Source organism: Amphiura filiformis, chromosome 9 (assembly GCF_039555335.1).
Source record: "Amphiura filiformis chromosome 9, Afil_fr2py, whole genome shotgun sequence".
In the NCBI taxonomy this organism is placed as follows: domain Eukaryota; kingdom Metazoa; phylum Echinodermata; class Ophiuroidea; order Amphilepidida; family Amphiuridae; genus Amphiura; species Amphiura filiformis.
In genome coordinates, this window is record NC_092636.1 from 9325089 (window position 1) to 9345132 (window position 20044).

Genomic DNA, 20044 nt, shown 5'->3' on the forward strand with positions numbered 1-20044 from the left:
GCAAAATCATTTTAATTTCATTAAACCCTATGATGTTATATATGTATTTAAAGCTCTGACTGAGAGGAATTCAAATATGGAACTTTTAAATATGTGGGGTGAAGCTAACTTTTTTTTTCAATTTGTCAAATTTTACATTTTTTCCCTAAAATATTTGGTATTTTCAGTTTCATAACTCCTTAGTGTTACACCCTGTGCCATTTTAAAGTGCATTTTTGGATTCCTTGGTTCATTTGCAGCAAGAAAATGTATACTTTTATATATGTTCGGTATAATATGTGAAAGATATGCACATCTAAACAAAAAACCATGCAACTTTCATCTTGCGAAAACATGTAACGCATTACCGGCCCAACTCAAAACGCATGGCCATATGTGACATGATCAAGGGGAATGAGTCACATGTCGAAAATGAGTTTTACACATGTTTATAAAGAGGACATTTAGAGCTTTCAGAAACTGAAAACCTTATTTATTTATTTATTTATTTCATTCTTATTTAACCTGGGTTGACCTTTCAATGCACTGGCATTGTTCTCCCAAGGTGGCACAAGGCCAACATTAAAATACACAAGATACAACATATAAAAATACAGATGGAACAATAATATACATAGTAAAAAACTAGCACACAGATTTAAAAAGGTAATCGGCAAGAAGAGTGGATCAGGGTCAGGCGGGACACCCGGAGCAGACCCCCAGCTACATGCAGGCCGCAGGACCCCAACCCCGACCAAGGCACTGGTAGGGCCCCAGGCTTGTCAGGGAGCAGGGAGACAACAACAGAAATTGATCCTATCCAAGCCCCTACCCAGCCACAGATCCCCAGCAGCACCCCATCCAAGGAGAAAGGTCCAGCGATCCACATGCGCCCAGGACACCATCCTTATGTTGATACGACTTTTCTTTGCGAAGCTATGTCACTTGATCTATCGATGAAACAATATAAAACAAAAGAATTTGACCAGTTTCTTTGCCGATATCTGACAATCAATATTAGCGACATCCGACTCATTTCCCTTGATCGTGTCATCACATATTATGAGTTACAGACTGTCTCAAATGATTTGGTGTTTTTGAAATGCCTGCCTCTTCCACGCGCACTATTGGATCAACTTGATATGACCAGACTTTTAAATTGAATGTATAAAGTTTGGGGTCCATTTCACTCAACTTTTAACCTCTCAAGTAACCGTCTATTCTTGGGTATTCGTAACTTTACGAAGGGTAGTTATAGTAAATCCATATTACGAAGAGTACCATTCATAAGTAAATCGAGTGAAATGAACGTGCGACTCCTGGTAAGGTACAAACGATATGGAGACTTACAAAGCTGAAAGTTTAGTGAAATCATGCACATATTTTTGGGGGGCTTTGGGGGCGTTAGCCCCCCGGGGTAAAAGCAGGGGGCGGCCAAAACAAAGGGGCGACGGAAGAAGAAGGGGCGGCAAAAACAGGGGCGGTAAAAACAAAGGGGCGGCAAAAAGAATTGGTAAAGAAAAAGAATTGTGAAAATGTGTTGCTTTTAGGGCGCTAGCACCTATAATCCTTTTTTTTTGCTTTTTACTTTTTCAAACCACCAAAAAAAATTGGGTCAACATTTTCGGGGCTGTTGAGGAAGGGGTGGCAAAATTGAATTTTCTTCAGCCCCCGGGGTAGGAGCGGCCACGGTACACCACTGGAAATGGAGCCCAGGTCATATTGAGTGAACCCAATTGTGGGTTAAGAAGAGGTGGGCTTTTCAAACCACCAACAAATGGATGAAGAATAATCATTTGATAGTATTGATACACTGTAGAAGACACATTTAAACAGGAAGCCCCGCTTGGCCAGTTCTCCACAGAAGAACTGACTTACACCTGTTACTTTGATGACAGACAGAACAGATTTTACATGGATAAATTTCAACCTTGACTAATTCCCTAAGGAACTTTAACCAAAAGTGGGGCTTCCACTTTAAAGTGCAATGTGTGCAGTGGGTTCGGCCCCTGATCTTTTAAACTTTGTGCACAACCCTTTTAAGCAAAATCCCTTTTAGACTGAAGCAACATAAAACACCATAGTAATTTTTTTATGTTCATTCAATCAGCATTTCTTCTATGCTTTTGTAGTCTACCAAAAAAAATCAGGCACAACATGAGAAAATTGTTTTTGTTTTGTCAAGGATTTGATATGATAATGTCATGCAGGAGTATACTTTTATGATAGAGAAGTACTTTTTGTTGAACCTAAATAGGTGTTGCTGTTAGTGGATGCCAGTTTTGGATTTGAAATGGAGACATTTGAGTTTTTGAACATCACCCAAATCCACGGCTTTCCTCGCATCATGGGCGTACTGACTCATCTGGATCTAATGAAGAACAACAAGGCTCTGAAGAAAACCAAGAAGAGACTCAAGCATAGATTTTGGACTGAAATTTATCAGGTGAGAGCACTATCAAATCAATCAATCAATTAATCAATCAATCAATCAATCAATCAATCAATCAATCAATCAAACAATCAAACCAATCATTTATTTGACTGAATAAACAGTAACATAGTCTTTCCCTTTTTGATTAAGTGATCGATTGATTGATTGCCGGACTGACCGATCAATTATATGTAAACTTGATCAATAAATTGTACATTTTTGTTATTTTTGTAGACATTTGTATCGGATTATTGGTACTTTTAAAAAAGAAGGTATATATTCAACAAACTGACATGTTTGGCCTGTGTCCTGCAAGTATGTTTCCTTTATTTCAACTGTTGTTAATATTATTGCTTAAATTTACACCAAAAAACTTGTTCATTTTATTTCCAGGGTGCCAAGTTGTTCTATCTCTCTGGCATGGTATTCGGTGACTATCAGAAGAGGGAGATTACGAACCTTGGCCGTTTCATATCCGTCATGAAGTTTCGACCTTTGACCTGGAGGACTACTCATCCATACATTTTAGCAGACAGGTAAGATGGATTGTCTGTGAGTCAATTCAAATTCATTGGGGCTGTGGTTCATCATATTATTTAACTAACATTCTTCAAAATATACCAAAAACTAACCAGAGACACCAAATAGGGTATTCCAGTTGAAATCCCTACATCCCCTATGAAAGACATGATCTTAATCTCCCATACAGGGGAGGGGGGTCTAGATTTCAAATGGAGTCATCCATTGAGGTAACCTTATTTGAAATTCACACTCCCTGTGTGGAAGATTAAGGTCACATCTTCCATTGATGGTGTAGGGATTTCAACTGGAAAAGCACAGAAACAGTGAAAATATAAAAATGTAGGTGTTCATGGTCTACTCCCGTAATATTATCAACATGAGGTCAAAGGTAAAGTCATGCCAGAACAATGCTCACAAGCTGAAGTGCCTATCTCTTTTTCTTTGGCATTTGGGCCACACTTCCCTGAACTGATCTATTTTACCTTCCCAGCACTTTATTATGTCGGTACCCATTTATACACCTGGGTGGAGAGGGAAAATAGAGGTTAAGAGTATTGTTATTTCACTCCAGAAAATTGATTTCAATTCTATTCAAATTCAATTCTCTCTATACCTGGAGTCTTGCTATTCAATTCCAATTCAATCCACCTTCCTTTAGAATTAATTCAATTCGATTCCAATTCAATTTGTTAATTTCAAAATCATTTCATTTCAATTCCAATCCAATGCAGTGAAATTAACAGCTAATCAATTTCAATTCAATTGAATACCTGAGTGGAAGAAGGGCCCAACTCCATTTTTTTACAAAAATGAGTTAGACCCATCATTTTATTGCCAGCAGACTGTTCTTCCTTGTGTGTGAAAGATGAGCCAAAATCCACGCTCTAAATGTACACTTAATCATGGTTTTCATGGAAGAAAGGCCCAACTCCATGGAGTTGGGCCCTTCTTCCATAAATATTGGTTTAAAGAGGAATTTTGTTCATCCATGAAATTTGCTTTTCACTACAATAAACTTTCTTGCAAACATATTACATGCTTCTACTTGTGCAATTAATGGATTTCTGTAGCTATTTATAACACATCTGCTTACGGAACTGGTACTTGCAGTATATTAGTGGAAGAAGGGCCCAACTCCAGCTCGTATTAGGACCTGTACCGTTGCCATGGAAACATCATATATAATTTCGAATGTATGTAATATTGTATGTTCATGTATTGAAGGTCCCCTGAAGATGAAAACATTCTGTCTATAACACTTTTCAAAATATGAAGTTTTTTCTTAATATCTCAAAAACAGTTTTGATGGAGTTGGGCCCTTCTTCCACTCAGGTATTCAATTCTTAGCATTCATTTCAATTCCAATTCAATTCCAATTCCAATACACAGTTTGTTTTAATTGACCGAAGGCACACTGCATAAACTGTGTCTAGAGATTGAACAATTTTTTGTCCTCGATTTGTAAACACATGTAAAATCTAAACACAAATGTGCCCATCCACCACAAACTGGTCGTGTAAAGTCGGCATTTTCCATTTTGAGATACAATCAAAACAGTAATTGGATTTCTATGTTGAATATACTAGGAATTTGACCTATGATGAACTATAACTTCACTTCCAGATGTCCGATGAAGCTGGTTGAGGTGTCATTTTGAAGCTGAAAGTGAATTCTTTGAGAATCTGTAAAAAACAGAAAATGATCTAGAGCCGACTTTACTACCACTTCGTGGTGGATGGTCACAAATGTCAAACTTCAAAACATCAAGTGTTTAATATCTAAACACAAGGCATCAAATTACTAAACATGTTTAGCATTTAGACATGTTTACAAATCGAGGACAAGATGGTGTCCGTAGTCCACTTGTCCATTGTGCATACTCTGATTTAATTAATTTGTGCACAATTGATAGATTTTCACAACTGATCTTTTCAGTCACCGTACCCCCTCTGTTTGTTAGCTTCCCAAGTGGACTACTGACTCTGGATTGCGGTTTGCATGCTTAACACGGCTGTCTATGGATGAGATTGTCGGTTTCTGGCCTACTAAAATTGGCCATGATGTAATGCATCTTTAAATGGATCTGGCTTGTGATTGGTCGCCCATATCTCGTTATGGTTTAAATCCTCCGAGCACCTGCCATTACCATTAATATAAACTACATGGTACACAACTATGCGGCATTTGTGTAGGCGGGAACATTAAACTCCAGTAGGTGCATGAGCGCGTCTTGCACCATGCTTGTACTTCCAAGCTTTGTGCGTGCGGTTTGGATTGATAAACAAGTATGATTGATATTGTGTGTCATGTGTGTGTTAGGGACTTTGCCCGATCAAAGTCCTGTTTAAAATGCAATGTCCATAGTCGATGTTTTAAATTTTACTAACAATTTTATAACACTTGAGTCAGCAACACAAAGTCAAAATCAAGTAAACTACTTGTCACAAAAGCATTTCAATAGAAGATACTTTATTGTTATGTTAACTCACTTTTCACATTCAAACAATGCGAGTGATCCTTGACCTCTGGTCCTATTTTATGAAACTTTGGAACTTCTTAGTTCTTAGGTGGCTGACTTCCTAATATTTGTCTTAACTTCTTGTCCACCGTGCACATTATTTTCACTGTGCACATTATTTTCATTGTGTGGTACAATCGATAATGGGACCCTGTCCCCACACTGACCTCAAAGATGTCAAAATTCAAGGTTTTGATACTAATAGATGGCCCCTACTTGCCTCTGCTGCTCCTAAGATTTTACACCCAAAATGCTTGTACTTTTGAAAAAGTGTGAAAAAAGCTGTCAAAGATATAAGCATTTTCTTTAATGGTTTCTCATAATTTGTTCAAATGTACAATGACTTTTGAGCATAAAAATTAGGAGCTTGAGAAAAATAGGGGCTTTATGATTAGTGCCAAAAGTTTGAGATCTTTGGCAAGTTGGGGGGGGTCTCAAACTCAAATTATTGATCATCAGGTAATTTAAAACATTGGAAATGCTAAGAATCAATTTGCATCATATTAGAAAATATTTGTGTATCATAATTCAGAACAGGGAATGGCACTTTTGCAGGTGGAATGATCTGGAATCACAGACATCTGCTTGTGAATTGAAATGCTGAATTGAAATCAAAGCTGAATTTCATTTCAATTCCACTTCATTCTTCATCACTCAACATGATTTCAATTCCAATCCAATTCAATTCTTCATTGCTCACGATGATTTCAATTCCAATCCAATTCAATTCATGCCCAAGCCCACTCATTTCGATTCCAATTCAATTCCAATGCATTGAAATGAAAATTGCCCAAAATTCATTTCAATTCAATTCGATTTCAATGCATTGAATTAACATTAGTTAAGAGCCTTGTCTAAGGGCACAACACGGTAGCGGCACTATCGGGGTTCGAACCTGCAATCCTTTCAATTATGAGTCTGAGTTTATACCTCTAGTCCACATGCCCTTGCTAGTCCATTGTGCCGTAGAAGTGGTGATGTAACAGGATTAATTACCATAGCAATAGGTTGAAATAAAACAATTTTTGAATATATAGCCCTGCACTACAAGCAGGTTGCACCCATCACCTGTGTATTTTTGCAATGGTAGATTGAATACAATACCGCATGGACATACTAGTGCAGTGTGATATATGCAAAAGTTGTTTTAACCTATTGCTATGGTAGTTAATCCTGTTAGGTTATCACTTCTTTGGCAACTTGAACATGAACAGGACAAAAATTCATGTTGCACCAGTTGAACATTTATAGGCTTGCTATGTGCCTGTACTAAATAGGTCCTTATTGACTTGAAATGTGACACGATCTGGTCCATGGGGGCCAAAGGAGGCATTTTTGAAAATTGAGTTAATTGTTACATTATAGGCCCCCTACATACTAGCTATCATTTACCGAAAACACCAAAATGTCTATTTTCTTATATATTTTATTGTTTTTTACTCCATATTTTTATCTTTATCTCAGTTTCAAACTTGCCACCTTTGGCCCCTATGGACCAAATCGTGTCACAAATGAGAATCATTGTATACTGATGTTATCTTCAATGTTTTTAATTTCAGGATGGAAGATTTGACTGAGCCAGAACTGTGTAGACAGAATCCTAAGTGTGATAGAACTGTGAGTTTATATGGGTATGTGAGAGGTATCCCAATGAAGCATGGCTCAAGTATACATATACCGGGTAAGTCTAGGGATATAATGTGTGGGGGTGTGTATGGTGGTGTGCACCAGGGTTGTTGATTTTTTTTATTTAAAAAAAAAATCAAATAAATCAAGATTTTTTTGATTTGAAGCCAATTTTTTTGATTTTTTAAATTCCAAGAACTGCTATACCCCATAATAAGTTCAAAAGAGACCAGTGGAATGCTAGACATATGCACAATACTATCAGGTATTTACAAAAATTCAAAACGTGTTTTTACATGTGAAAATTTCAAAGAAAAAATTTGGCAAAAATCATGGGGAAAAATCTGTTGAATTCGGCACCTCATCAGGAATGATGTAAAACAGTCAAATTAAGAAAGAAATTAAGTTATATTTATCAAAAATGGTAAAAAATTAAAAAAGTTGATTTAAATCAGTGATGAAAAAAAAAAAAAAAAATCAAGTGATTTAAATCGCGATTTAAATCACTGATTTAAATCACACAACCCTGGTGTGCACGCACACACTTGTAAGCACTGTCAATCAAGAAATCACTTTGTAACGGTGGAACTAATGTACAAAGTAAATGTAGGAGTACAATGATGTCTTTGTTTACGTGCTATCTCTAAATTTGTTTACCTTTTCATTTTTTCTTAAAGATGGGTGGTGCAATTTTTTCAAAGGGTGTTTTCTATCATACATGGAGGCATATCCCGAAAAACAAGTTTTTCCAAATTTTGTGTTGAATTGCTTCAGCGGTTTTGATATTAGTAGCAAAAATGAAAAATAATGGCCCCTAGGACAGTATGGGTGATACACCACCATGTGAAATGAGGCTACCTAGTGATGCCACCAGAAATTGTTTTTTTTGGAGGCAGGGGCATTATATAATGGGGGCAAAGTGAATTTCAGGGGAGCAAAAATCAACAAAGAGTGAGAAATTTCCATAATTTGGGTTTTTTACTGGGGGCAAGGTCAGGATTGATTTTTTGTGGTCAAAATTCATGCAATTTTATTGATTTTCAGCCTGTTTTGGGATATTTTAGCCCAATTTCACACTGTTTTTCAAGATTTTCTACTACTTTCAGGATATTTCATATTGTGGGTCATGGGGGGTCAAGAGTTCTGACTGGGACAATTTTCATCCCATGTCTCCTGTGGTGCTGCCACTGAAGTGACCACTTTTTTGTTCATGACATGAAGGAAACATACCTAAAGGCCTAAAGTTTTACTGGTGTTAGGAGAAAAATGTGATCTTCCTTCAAGTTTGATGAGGAGGGGGAAGGTATGAGTTTTGTTGGAGCATTAAATGCTTTGGTTGAATCATCAACATTTTTCTTGTCAGGAAATTTATTCGTAAACTTTGAAATTTCTCTCAACAGGATGCGGTGACTTTCCCATCAAGGATATTTCCTTCTTGCCAGACCCATGTCCTCTACCAACCAAGGAGAAGAAACGCTCATTAAATCAGAAGGAGCGACTCATCTATGCACCGTTGTCAGGAGTTGGTGGTATCATCTATGATAAGGATGTGGTGTACATAGATCTGGGCAATAAACCACATAGTGACACACTACAGGTAAATGACATGCTTGAAAAAAAACTGCAGAGAGGGGCAGACTGTTTCCTCCGAAACTGTTTTTGGGTAAAATTGTGAGGAAAAAAATTAATGTTAAATCATCTTTTTTCTGATCCAGTTTACTCTTCAACTGGAGTTCCTAGCCGTTCCTAGCATCCAGAATGTTGCACCCCGCCCAGAACAATCTGGCTGGTTACAGACATGGCTTCTAGAGAATAAAATGAATACCATTGGAAATTAACAAACATGCAATAATTAATATCTTACTGCACAGAGAGAACGACAGTCAAGGGAAATATTATTACCCATTGCTTGAAACGGTAATCGAGGACATAAGTGATCAACATATCTCAAAAGCAGAAATTAGAGCAGCAATTAGAAAGATGAAAAACGGAAAATCAGGTGGCAAAGATGAAATTACGGCTGAATTGTTGAAAGTAGACATAGACACAACTGTAGACTGGCTCGCAGGCCTTTTTAACACAATCTGGGATAAAGAAGAAGTACCCAAAACATGGAAGCAGGGGCTCATAGTCAAGTTACCAAGAAAGGGGATCTCACAGAATGTGGAAATTGGCGAGGCATTACGTTGACTTCTGTCCCAAGTAAAGTATTTGGAAGAGTACTTATTGATAGAATTAGAGATGGAGTAGACAACAAGTTGAGAGATGAACAGGCTGGATTTAGAAGTGGAAAAAGTACAGTGGAGCAGATTTTTGTTTTATGGAATATTATTGAGCAAGTCGTAGAGTGGCAGTCAACCTTATACATTACGCTTGTGGACTTTGAAAAGCGTTTGACTCCGTACACGAGAAAGCCTGTGGAAAATTATGGCTAGCTATGGAATTCCATCAAAGATAATAAGAATGGTCCAGATCTTGTATGAAGATAGCGAGTCATGCGCAGTATTAGATGAAGGGAGGAGTCAGAACGGTTTAAGGTGAAAACCGTGTGAAGCAAGGAGATGTAATGTCTGGCTTTATTTTCTTGATTGTGGTTGATTGGATTATGAAACATGCAACAGAGGGAAATAACACAGGAATCAGATGGAAACTAGATATATTGCATCCTTAGTAAGGCTGCGAAGTCTAGCCGTGACCTTGAAATGACATCTGATGACCTTGAAATGACCTTCACCACATTTTGCATCATATCCACATAACATATACTAATTTTCATTCAAATTGAATAAACTTTGTAATTTGACCTCTTTTGACCTTTAGTTGACCTCTGGTGACCTTGAAATGACATCCAATATATTTTGAATCATATCAAGATCACATATACTAATTTTCATCTAAATTGGACAAATATTAGAATTTGACCCCTTTTGACCTTTCGTTGACCTCTGGTGACCTTGAAATGACCTCCAATATATTTTGAATCATATCAAGATCACATATACTAATTTTCATTTAAATTGGACAAACTTTAGAATTTTACCCCTTTTGACCCCAAAACAGACCCCTCCTCCATGTTTAAACCAAATCTGATTACAATCGTACATGAACATAATGCTAGAGCCCTTTTGGCATTATTCTGATGATCACAGCACGTAATATGCAGAAAATATTGAATTTTAAAGTGATTTTCAGTAATCAACCATTTTTGTCCCCTGTTTGACCTTGAACTCAAAATCTGTGAGGACCCCATAGACACCAAATAATGTCAATGCATATGTGTCAGTCGCATCTCTGTACCATAGAATCTGTAGGAAAAGAAGCATTTTGAAGGTATTTGGTTATGTGCGGAAATACCCCTTAATGACCTTTGACCCCAAATCTGTGAGGACCCCATAGGCCCCGGCTATAGCCAAGGTCAATGTATAAATCTCATTACTGTACCATGTAATCTGTAGGAGAAGAAGCATTTTTGGTAAAAATCACATTTTTACCCAAAATTACTCATGCATGACGCTTGACCCCAAATGGGTCATGTCAAATGTAAAGGCTGGGGTAGTGGAGCTTGTGCCCAAGTTTGATATAAAATTGGATGGTTTGAACTCAATGCACAAATTTATTGAGTCGAGCTATGAGTTTTAAAATATTGGACCGAGACGTAGTCGAGTCCAATATTTTAAAACTCATAGCGAGACCAATAAATTTTGCATTGGGTGAAATAAACCATCCAATTTTATCATTATTATGTTTTCAGAATCTTTATTTTAAGACAAAATTCAATTTTTTTTTTTTTTTTAGTAATTGTTTTTTTTTTTAAAAAAAAAAAAAAAAATTTTGGAACTTTTGGTCCTATTTCCGGACTTTTTGGCCCCACTTCCGAATTCCACAAGTTTCCGTAACATTTACATCAACGGGATTCATTTCACCAAAATTTATGACGATTCAGAAGCGCTTCAGTAAGTCTCAAAATCCTTTAGAACGTATTGTAAAATACATTTCACTAAAATTATTTACTAATCTGCACTTCCCAGAGATTGCCTACCAACACTAGAGGAAAAAAATGGGGAAAAATCCCTATGTCTCATGAAGTTACGTACTCGTTCCCGAGTCGCTCGTAAGTTGCTAAAATGATATAATTGAATTATGAGGGTTGAAAATATGAAGTAATAAAGTGTTTATAATAATATTTGATAGGCAATAAACTGATAAAGTAAAGCTTAACTTAAGCTAGTACAAAATACAGAGTGCAAGCCTGCAGTGCAACTGTGCAAGAGCCAGTGCAGTGCAGTTGGGTGGACTAGAGCTATATTTGCCGATTTCATAAGCTTATCTAAAACCCTACCGTGTCTGTGCTAACATCATTCAAACCTTGCAGAGTCTTCAATTAGTTACAAAAGTGACATTTGGCAGGTATAAATCCTCTGGTTTGGTCAGAAAATATGATAATTTTCGATGTCCGAGGCATGAGAGTGCCGAATTCTGCAGCTTTTACGTGGTTGTTAAGCACCGGTTTTTACTCGTTTTTTTGTACTTTCGTACAGATAAACGGCAAACAACATTCATTTCTTCATTTCTTAGCAGCTGAAACATGCATTTAGTACACCACAACGTTGATTTTCAAGCCTAGAATCATGAAATTAAACATCTCTTTCCGCGTCCGTAGAAAATCAAATTCTCCCGGTTTGACAGCAAAAAGTAAACAAAATCGAGTTCATGAATGAATAGTCTCATTCAGTGCGTTTATGTTCGCTAGTCTCACATACGGTCGTTGCTGTTTGCAATACGTTAAAATTGGCGGCAAAATCGGTGATTTTAAAAATCACGGGGGATTGGGATCCAGGTGGCGCTAAAATTGGATTCAAATGCATCCAATATGCTATTTTTTTGACGTTTTAAACTGTGTGGAGAGGTATAGGAAGCAAGATTCTGAAAACATAATAATGGTCATAATCGGTCAAATAATAAAGGAGCTAGAGCAAATTATGTTAAATGTTGACAGAAGAAGAAGAAGAAGAAGAAGAAGAAGAAGAAAGAAATCGCCCAGAAACAGGAGTCTAGCCGCCGCTCGGCTAGACTAATTTATGACAAAATTAGAGGATTTGGACTTTGCGGATGATATAGCTCTTCTATCATCTACCATTCAACACATGCAGGATAAGGCAACAAAGCTATGTGAATTTGCAGCAAGAACTGGTTTAAAAATTAATACCAAGAAAACTGAAGTGCTTAGAATAAACAGCAAATCCAACACCAGGATAGTCTTAGCAGGCCAGCAACTAAACGAGGTAGAAAAGTATACATACCTAGGTGCAAATGTCAGCAACCAAGGTGGAGGGGAGAAGACATGAGGAACAGAATTTGCAAGGCAATGGGATCATTCATGAAGCTCAAACAAATCTGGAATGCAAGCAAACTCACTTTAGGAACCAAACTGAAGCTGTTCAAATCTCTGGTAATGTCAGTATTATTATACGGCTGTGAAACCTGGAAGATCAATGATAGTGATAACAGGAAGTTGGACACTTTTCAATTCAAATGTCTCAGGAGAATACTGAAAATTAGATGGCCATATGTCATTTCAAACAATGACTTACTAAAGAAAACCAAAATGATCAGGACAAGTGAAGAAGTAAAAAGAAGGAGGTGGAAATGGATTGGCCATGTGCTAAGGATGGAAGATAATAGCCACTGCATGACAGCACTTTCCTGGGCTCCAGAAGGCAGAAGGAAAGTTGGTCGCCCTAAGACAACATGGAGGCGGACAGTGGAAAAAGAAAGGGAAGAAATTAGGGTGGAGGTCATGGAGCGAAGCCAAGCCAGTAGCTAGAGAAAGGGACAGCTGGAGGAGGAGACTTGCAGCCTTATGGGCCACAGGGCCCGAAGAGGATAGGTAAGGTAAGGCTTGAAACTTGACCGGGTGTTCAAATGAAAGAGCAGATTTAACCAATCACTTGTTTAGGCCCTTACATCTTTTAGTATGTAATGTATTATTTTTTCTCATGTTATACAGGAAGAGGATCAACCCACCCATGAACTTGTCAGCAATCTCATCGGCACTCAAAACACCCTGGATACCAAGATAGCTGCCAGCAAACTTTCCATCTTTCAAGACTCCTCACCTTTGACCTCAGCACAGGTATCCCATGATGCTCAGTTTAAGATGCCTGTAGAAGAGAATGTTGAAGGAGGTGATGGGAGGATCAGGAGGAAAGCAATCTTTCAGGATGAGGAGGAGACTGGTGGTGATGATGGTGAGAGTGATGATGATGAGGAGGAGGAGGAGGAAGAAGAGGTAAGATAAACATTTGAATTCAGCAGTTTTTTTCCACAGATGTTTTAATGCCTCGCCTCCACTGAAAGCATTATGTTTCCTGGTTGTCCGTCAGTCAGGCGAAGCTTGTGAGCATGATTTCTTGGAACTGGCAAGGTTTATAGTGACATGACTTGGTGAAGGCGTGCCAATTGGGTGTCTTCAAATTACATTATATATTTTGGTCACAAAATATGCTAATTAGGTAGCTCAACTTAAAACTTGTGAGCACAATTTCTTGGAACTGGTAAACCAGTGAAACAGAGCATATTGATCTCCTCACCTGAGGTAATAGTGGGAAAGTGGGAAATATCTGCTTTAAAGTTTTGCAGGCTATATAAGATAGGGTTATTGGGATAACAACTTAATATAGTTGGATAAACTTTGAACAATAACCTACTATACAATGAAAATATCATATAAGTGTTTATTTGATAATCGTATGTACTTAATTTGACATACACGCATGTTAACATGGTAAGGTAGAAACTGAGAATTATTATTTTCTTGTTTCTGTAGGACGACGATGTATCAGAAGATGAAGATGTTGAGCAAGATGGAGGTGAATGGAAATTAGAAAAGGGTTCCAGATCAGTCAAGAAACAGAAAATGGTATGCATATAAAATCATTTCTAACATTCAATTGAATGGTGCAGACCAGCCCTCGAATTAACGGAAGGTACCAAAGCAATTTGCATTCGGTGCCTTACGGTGCTGCAATATTGGTGCCCTCAATTTCAGGTCTTTGAAAAACATGTAATTGCCTTTTTCAAATTGCCTTGGATTCAAATTCTTAATTTGAGGGCTGGACAGGTGCAGACATATGAATGAGGTGACAGCAATGCTTATAAACAAAGGTAAGGGACTGGTCTATGGATATGCTTGAGGGAACAGCATAATGACCACTAACTATTCAATAGCCTTATTGCCTTTTATCTGAATTGGCACAACTTTGAAAAGCATGGGTCCTCAACAAAATGGTACATGTGCACCATAAACTAATAATGTACAACTGGCAAAATCGTAGTATGATCTGTTAATAAGGGCCAATCATTCCAAGGAGTGTGACATGCGAAACTTCTACACACACACTGCTTAGTTTTACGATCTTTTGTGTAAACACAAAGAGACAACGATCTATTGCGTAATGCAAAGGCACACAATGCTTGCATGATATGTTACACATGCACGATCAAACAATCAGCCCACATGAATATGCAAGAATGATCAGCATACAAAGCACAAGGACTTTGTCTGTTGTCAATGGCATGCACATACTGGCAGGCATGATGACAACTACCAACTGTACGTATGGCATGACTTCATGTGTCACCTCATCTATATGGCTATGCATGTTATTATAACATTGAAAAGATATGTTTGTCAATTCATGGTGAAATGTCAGAGATAGAGAGGCCTATAGTCATTCCTCAAGATGGAAATGGTGTATGATAATAATTTGGACCATTAAACATTTTCTTTTGCAAACATTTTCTTTTGCTAACACTTCTCTTGTTATTTCCAATATCTTCACAGGATGTGGAAAGTCTAGCATTTGCAGACAGTGATGATGAACTTGAATCAAGCGAAAGAAACAAAAGAACTAAGCAAAGTGAAACACACAAGAAACAACTGAAAGCAAAAAGTGAATCGAGGACTAGTACTAAAGCACAGAGTGATGAAAGCAGCAGTGATGATGATTCCTCAGATGAAGAGAGTGAGGATGAGTCAAAGAATGTGCCGCAAGACAAGAAAACACATAAACAAGCAGCTAAGGAAGAGAACAATGATTCAAATGTGCCTTCTAAGAAAGATGTGAAAAGTACAAAAAGGAAAGGAATGAAGAAAGATGAAGATGAAGAGTCATCTTCAGAGTCTTCTTCAGATGATGATGGTTCTGAAGAAGATTCCGACGAGGAGGAGGAGGAGCAGGATGTCAAAGATGACAGTAAAGAAGAATCAGATGATGACAAAGATATCAATGATTATGCCGAGGAATTTTCCATGCGACAAAGAGAATTAAGAAAAAGCAAGATGTCATCTTTACTGAATGAGAAGTCAGATGATGTGCAGGATGACGGGTCTAAGACGTCAAAAAGAACTAAAGATTCTACTAGTAAGGGTGTGGCACAAAGAACTAGTGAACAGAAAGATGCCAAAGGAATGCAGTTTGATGACAATGAATGGAGTGATGAAGATGATGATGATGAGGAGGAGGATGGTGAGGAGGATGAAGACATGGTAGAAGATGATGATGATGCCGATGATGGACCTGAAGAGATGACTGAAGATGCAGCTGACAAGAATGCACTGTTTGGAACAGGTAAGCTTGATAACTTGAATTAGAGGAATTTTAAATTTTAAATAAGTAAGAACATGCTGTGAATACTTACAATATGAATGTTGAATAAAACAGTCACTTACGCAGCTTCTCAACATTATGTTATTGTAGAAAATAGAATCAAAAGTTACTTTATAGTTTTGCCCAATATGTTAAGGCGGGTTGGAGTTGAGCACAACCCAGTGGTGTTTGCACTCACATATTCAGACATATAAAGCTGCTACACAAGAGGAGTTGTATGGGTTTATATAAAGGAGATCCCATGGCTTGATATAAGGGGCGTCATTTCCATCCCATGTGCATGAGGGGGAAAACGCCCCAAACTTTCATTTTGATATGGAATTGGCCTAACCTCAAGACTTCTAATATCTGATTATAATAGGCTTCTTTGACTTATTTCCTATAAGAAAATCGGACTTGATATCGGGAACCGGAAGTAGGAACTTATTATGCACAATTATCATTTAAGTCCTTATTAGGAATTACTAGAGATATAAATGCAAAATGATCATCGCACATCATATTTCTTGTATCCTTCATTATTGTTTATATCCTTCATACCTGATTACTTTAGGCCACTTAAACTGGAAGGAAAACCTTGCTCAGAAGGCTGCCAATGCATTTTTGAAGAGACAAAGTGACACACCCAACTTGAGGAAGCTTGTCTATGGCAATGGTAAGTGCATTCAATTAACAAAGATCTATGGGGCAATACAATTGGCAAAAAAAAAGTCTGTCTCAGACACCCGCACACATTGCTATGTGAACTCCAATTTAGTGCTTAGCGCTACGCATTGGCTGTAAATTTTATTTTTTTTGCCCGCCCATATGTTCATTTGTTGTTGTTGATATTTTCAGTATCTTATCGCAATACAATTTTGTTTTGTTTTTGTACACATTTCGCCATGATTGTAAAAGAGACAATCAAAACTATTCATTGTGTATGTATATTACTATGTTTCTGTATTTGAATATCAAAAAGTACATATATATTTTACCTTGACTGTAAAAAAAAAAAAAAAAAAAAAATATCGCATATCGCATAGTTCATTTTCTTTACTAAAAAAGCATAGCACTTAGCTTTTTACCAAATGTGTCTGAGACAGATTTTTTTTACCTTCATATTTGATCACTACTTAATAGTTCCGATTTGTGGGGCTTATGTTACTCTGCTTGTAAACAAAGACATATTGCTCTGTGCAATATATATGCACAATGGGAGACAAAAAATTCTGTTGCCTAGACCCCAATGCACTGAACAAAATAACTACAAATATCCAGAATAAACTGCTGTAAATTACACACATATGAAACAAAATCACAAAAATATAGAGCAATGGCAGATGAACATACAATGCAAATGAGTCAGGTTATGAACAGATGAGTACTATAACCCAATATTTGTGTGATTTCAAGACCTTATTTAGATCTAAACTTGATGATTTATTTACACCAGCGACAAACGATCCTTTCTTGAAGCATACCGTAAAAACTCGATAGTCAGCATAATCCATATGTGCTTACTATTGAGCGCTTTTGAAAACATGAAATTGTACCAAAGTCTGTCGCTTTACCAACTGAGCTAATGGGGTTGAAACACACATCTACAGGTTTACTGGTTCGTATATAACTATGTGTATCAATGATTTCCTCAAAACCCTTAACACTTTTGTGGATGGGGCTCTTCATGTTTGCATGTTTAAAAGCGCTTGATAGTAAGCACATATGCTAACTGTCGAGTTTTTACGGTATATTCACCTTATGACCCATTTCAGTGGCAGAAACTGAAGATGATGATGAGGAGGAGGGTAAAGATGTTGGTGGTCTCTTCAAGGTCATCAAACCCGTCAAGGATGACAAGAAGGAAACAAGACGAGGCATGAATGATGTAGACTGCTCTAGTTTTTCCATAGAACATGTTAGAGACTGGTCCTTACAAGAGGTATGTATTTGTGTTGATTTTCTGATGTTGATATGTGTGAGTACCATGTCAAATGTACTTGATGTATTGGCCTAATCATTTTTGGCCACCATTTTATCTAGTGGTGCAATTTGTACAAATGTGACACAATCTGGTCCATGGAGGCCAAAGGCGGCAAATTTGAAATTGAGAAAAGGCAAAAATATGGAGTAAAAAACAATAAAATATATACGATAATAGACATCACAAAACTTCATTACTTTGAAACCAAGTATGCCAGACCTTTGGGGTTTTCAGTATATGATAGCGTAATGTTTGTGTAAGGTAATCATTATAGTAACTCAATTTTCAAAAATGCCTCCTCTGGCTTCCATGGACCAGATCATGTCACAAATATATTGTACCATATTTAACAGTAACAATTTTTATTATAGTAGGAATTCCAATTGAATGAACACTGCTTTCAGCAGCTGTACTCTATCCAAACACGAGTGCGTTGGCATGGTTGGATTCACTTCGGTGTTGTAACTCACACACAGTCCCACACGCTGGCGTACATCGTGCAGTGTACGCAAAAAATGTCAAGCTATTGAAAGCTGCATTCATTCACTTGGAATTCTATATTTTATGTCTTATGCTTGCTGAACAGTTTAAATTTAGGGTGGTACTACACCCCTTGATGGGTGTGTGACTATTTTTGTAGTTTTCTCGGGGGATAGTCGTGCATGGGTGGGAGGAGTCGTGTGTGTTGTGGGGGCGGGGAGTCCGGTTGCTGCGCTGGAATTTTCGGTGGCTCAGGAGGGCGGTGCATTTGTTTTGTTTTAGGAAGGAGGTACCACTAGAATGTACCTCTTTTTCTTGACATATGAAATGGGCCGCTGGTCTTGAGTCGCTGGGTTTTCGGTGGGGTGATTGGGCTCCTTGCCCTTGTAGTGTGCATGGCTTTTTGTTGCCGGTGTGTGGTTGTTTCTTGGGAGGAGTGCGAAACTGGTCACAGGATTTGTCAGGGGGTGTGGTACCACCTTGATGTGTGTAATATCATATGTAAAGTGCAATCCAAATATTTTGTACCTTTAAGTCTTAGGCTCATCAAGGACCACAGTGGAAATAAGTGTGCTTTTAAATGTATTCTTTTCTGTGTTTTTTATCCTTGGTTTGAATCCTAAATAAAAATGAAATGAAAAAGTAGTATCATCAGAAGTCACTAATGGTAGACAAACAAATACTTCATATTGCAGATTCAGACTTGCTTGCTTGCATGTATTCCACTTACTTACTTATTAGTCCTTACAGAACTATGTGGTGCACCACTCTTTATTAATATTACCTGCATGACAGATTGATGGTGTGGAAGTACTCAAGTTCAACATGTGTCTAGTTGAACAACAAAAAAAAGATGTTATGTAATAATAACTTGGACTCCTTATAGCCCATTTGTATGGCTATGAGGAATCCACCATATTGGATTATCACAATGGGGAAGAAATTAGTATACAGCATCTTTTGGGCAGACTGGAAATTTAACAATAATTGGTGCTTTAATGCAAACGCTTTATTTAAAATAGCTTAAATGTCTTGCTCTTAGCCCATGTAATCGTCAGAACACATTACACTCACATAGCAAATAATGCTATATTACATTGTAATTCAAAATTGTAAAGATCGTAATGACTTGAGGAATAACACATTGTATTTTGATTTTTTTCACTATAGATTCGTGACCTGATAGGAGACTGTTTTGTGACAGGCAACTGGGAAGCTGGTGAGGATGCCAAGACGTTATTAGACCAAGATGGTAAGAGGCAATTCTATTGTCAAAACCGATTCCTTTAACTGTTAACATAGTTCGTTTTATGCAAATCCAAGAAAAATGAAGATGTTAAACTCACATTTTCAGTGACGTTTCACCACTACACTAGTGGTTTCTTCAGACTGGCAACCCATCACATCTGACTGCTTCCTTTTATAGGCAACAGGAACCTCTATAGAGGGCGTGATGAGTTGGTAAAAGATGTTGTTGAGTGAGTAGGCCCCTCGTCCTTGTTTAGAGTGTCTTTTCCTTTTCGGCGTATCCAGATGGCTTCTTTCAGCCACCTAGTGGTCTTGTCAGCTTCTCTGTCGATGACTTTTGAGTCCTCCCAATTGATGGAATGATTGGTAGAGACAACGTGATCAGTGATAGCTGACTTGTGAATGTCTGTGATAGATGACGTGCGGCTGGCTCTTGTGTAGGGCTTCGCTTCAAATTTCTCCACCTCTTTTTGGTGTTCTTTGAGGCGAACACCGAATGGACGGCCGGTTTCTCCGATGTAGGTACCAGCACAATCTCCGCAGGGAATTTCATATATCGCCTCTGCTTTTTGTTGAGGGAGTAATTTGTCCTTAGGGTGAACAAG

General features: G+C 37.7%; 1 protein-coding gene across 1 annotated transcript in view; it reads left to right on the forward strand.

The window, feature by feature from the left end:
• Window positions 1-20044, forward strand: part of LOC140160601 (ribosome biogenesis protein BMS1 homolog) — a 41670-nt gene that overhangs the window by 6100 nt on the left and 15526 nt on the right. Inside the window, exons 5-14 of the mRNA XM_072183843.1 lie at window positions 2237-2425; window positions 2807-2949; window positions 7013-7134; window positions 8480-8676; window positions 13087-13368; window positions 13906-13998; window positions 14923-15709; window positions 16302-16403; window positions 17503-17669; window positions 19362-19443. Of these exons, the coding sequence (XP_072039944.1) occupies window positions 2237-2425; window positions 2807-2949; window positions 7013-7134; window positions 8480-8676; window positions 13087-13368; window positions 13906-13998; window positions 14923-15709; window positions 16302-16403; window positions 17503-17669; window positions 19362-19443 (2164 nt within the window). The remainder of the gene's footprint in view (window positions 1-2236; window positions 2426-2806; window positions 2950-7012; window positions 7135-8479; window positions 8677-13086; window positions 13369-13905; window positions 13999-14922; window positions 15710-16301; window positions 16404-17502; window positions 17670-19361; window positions 19444-20044) is intronic.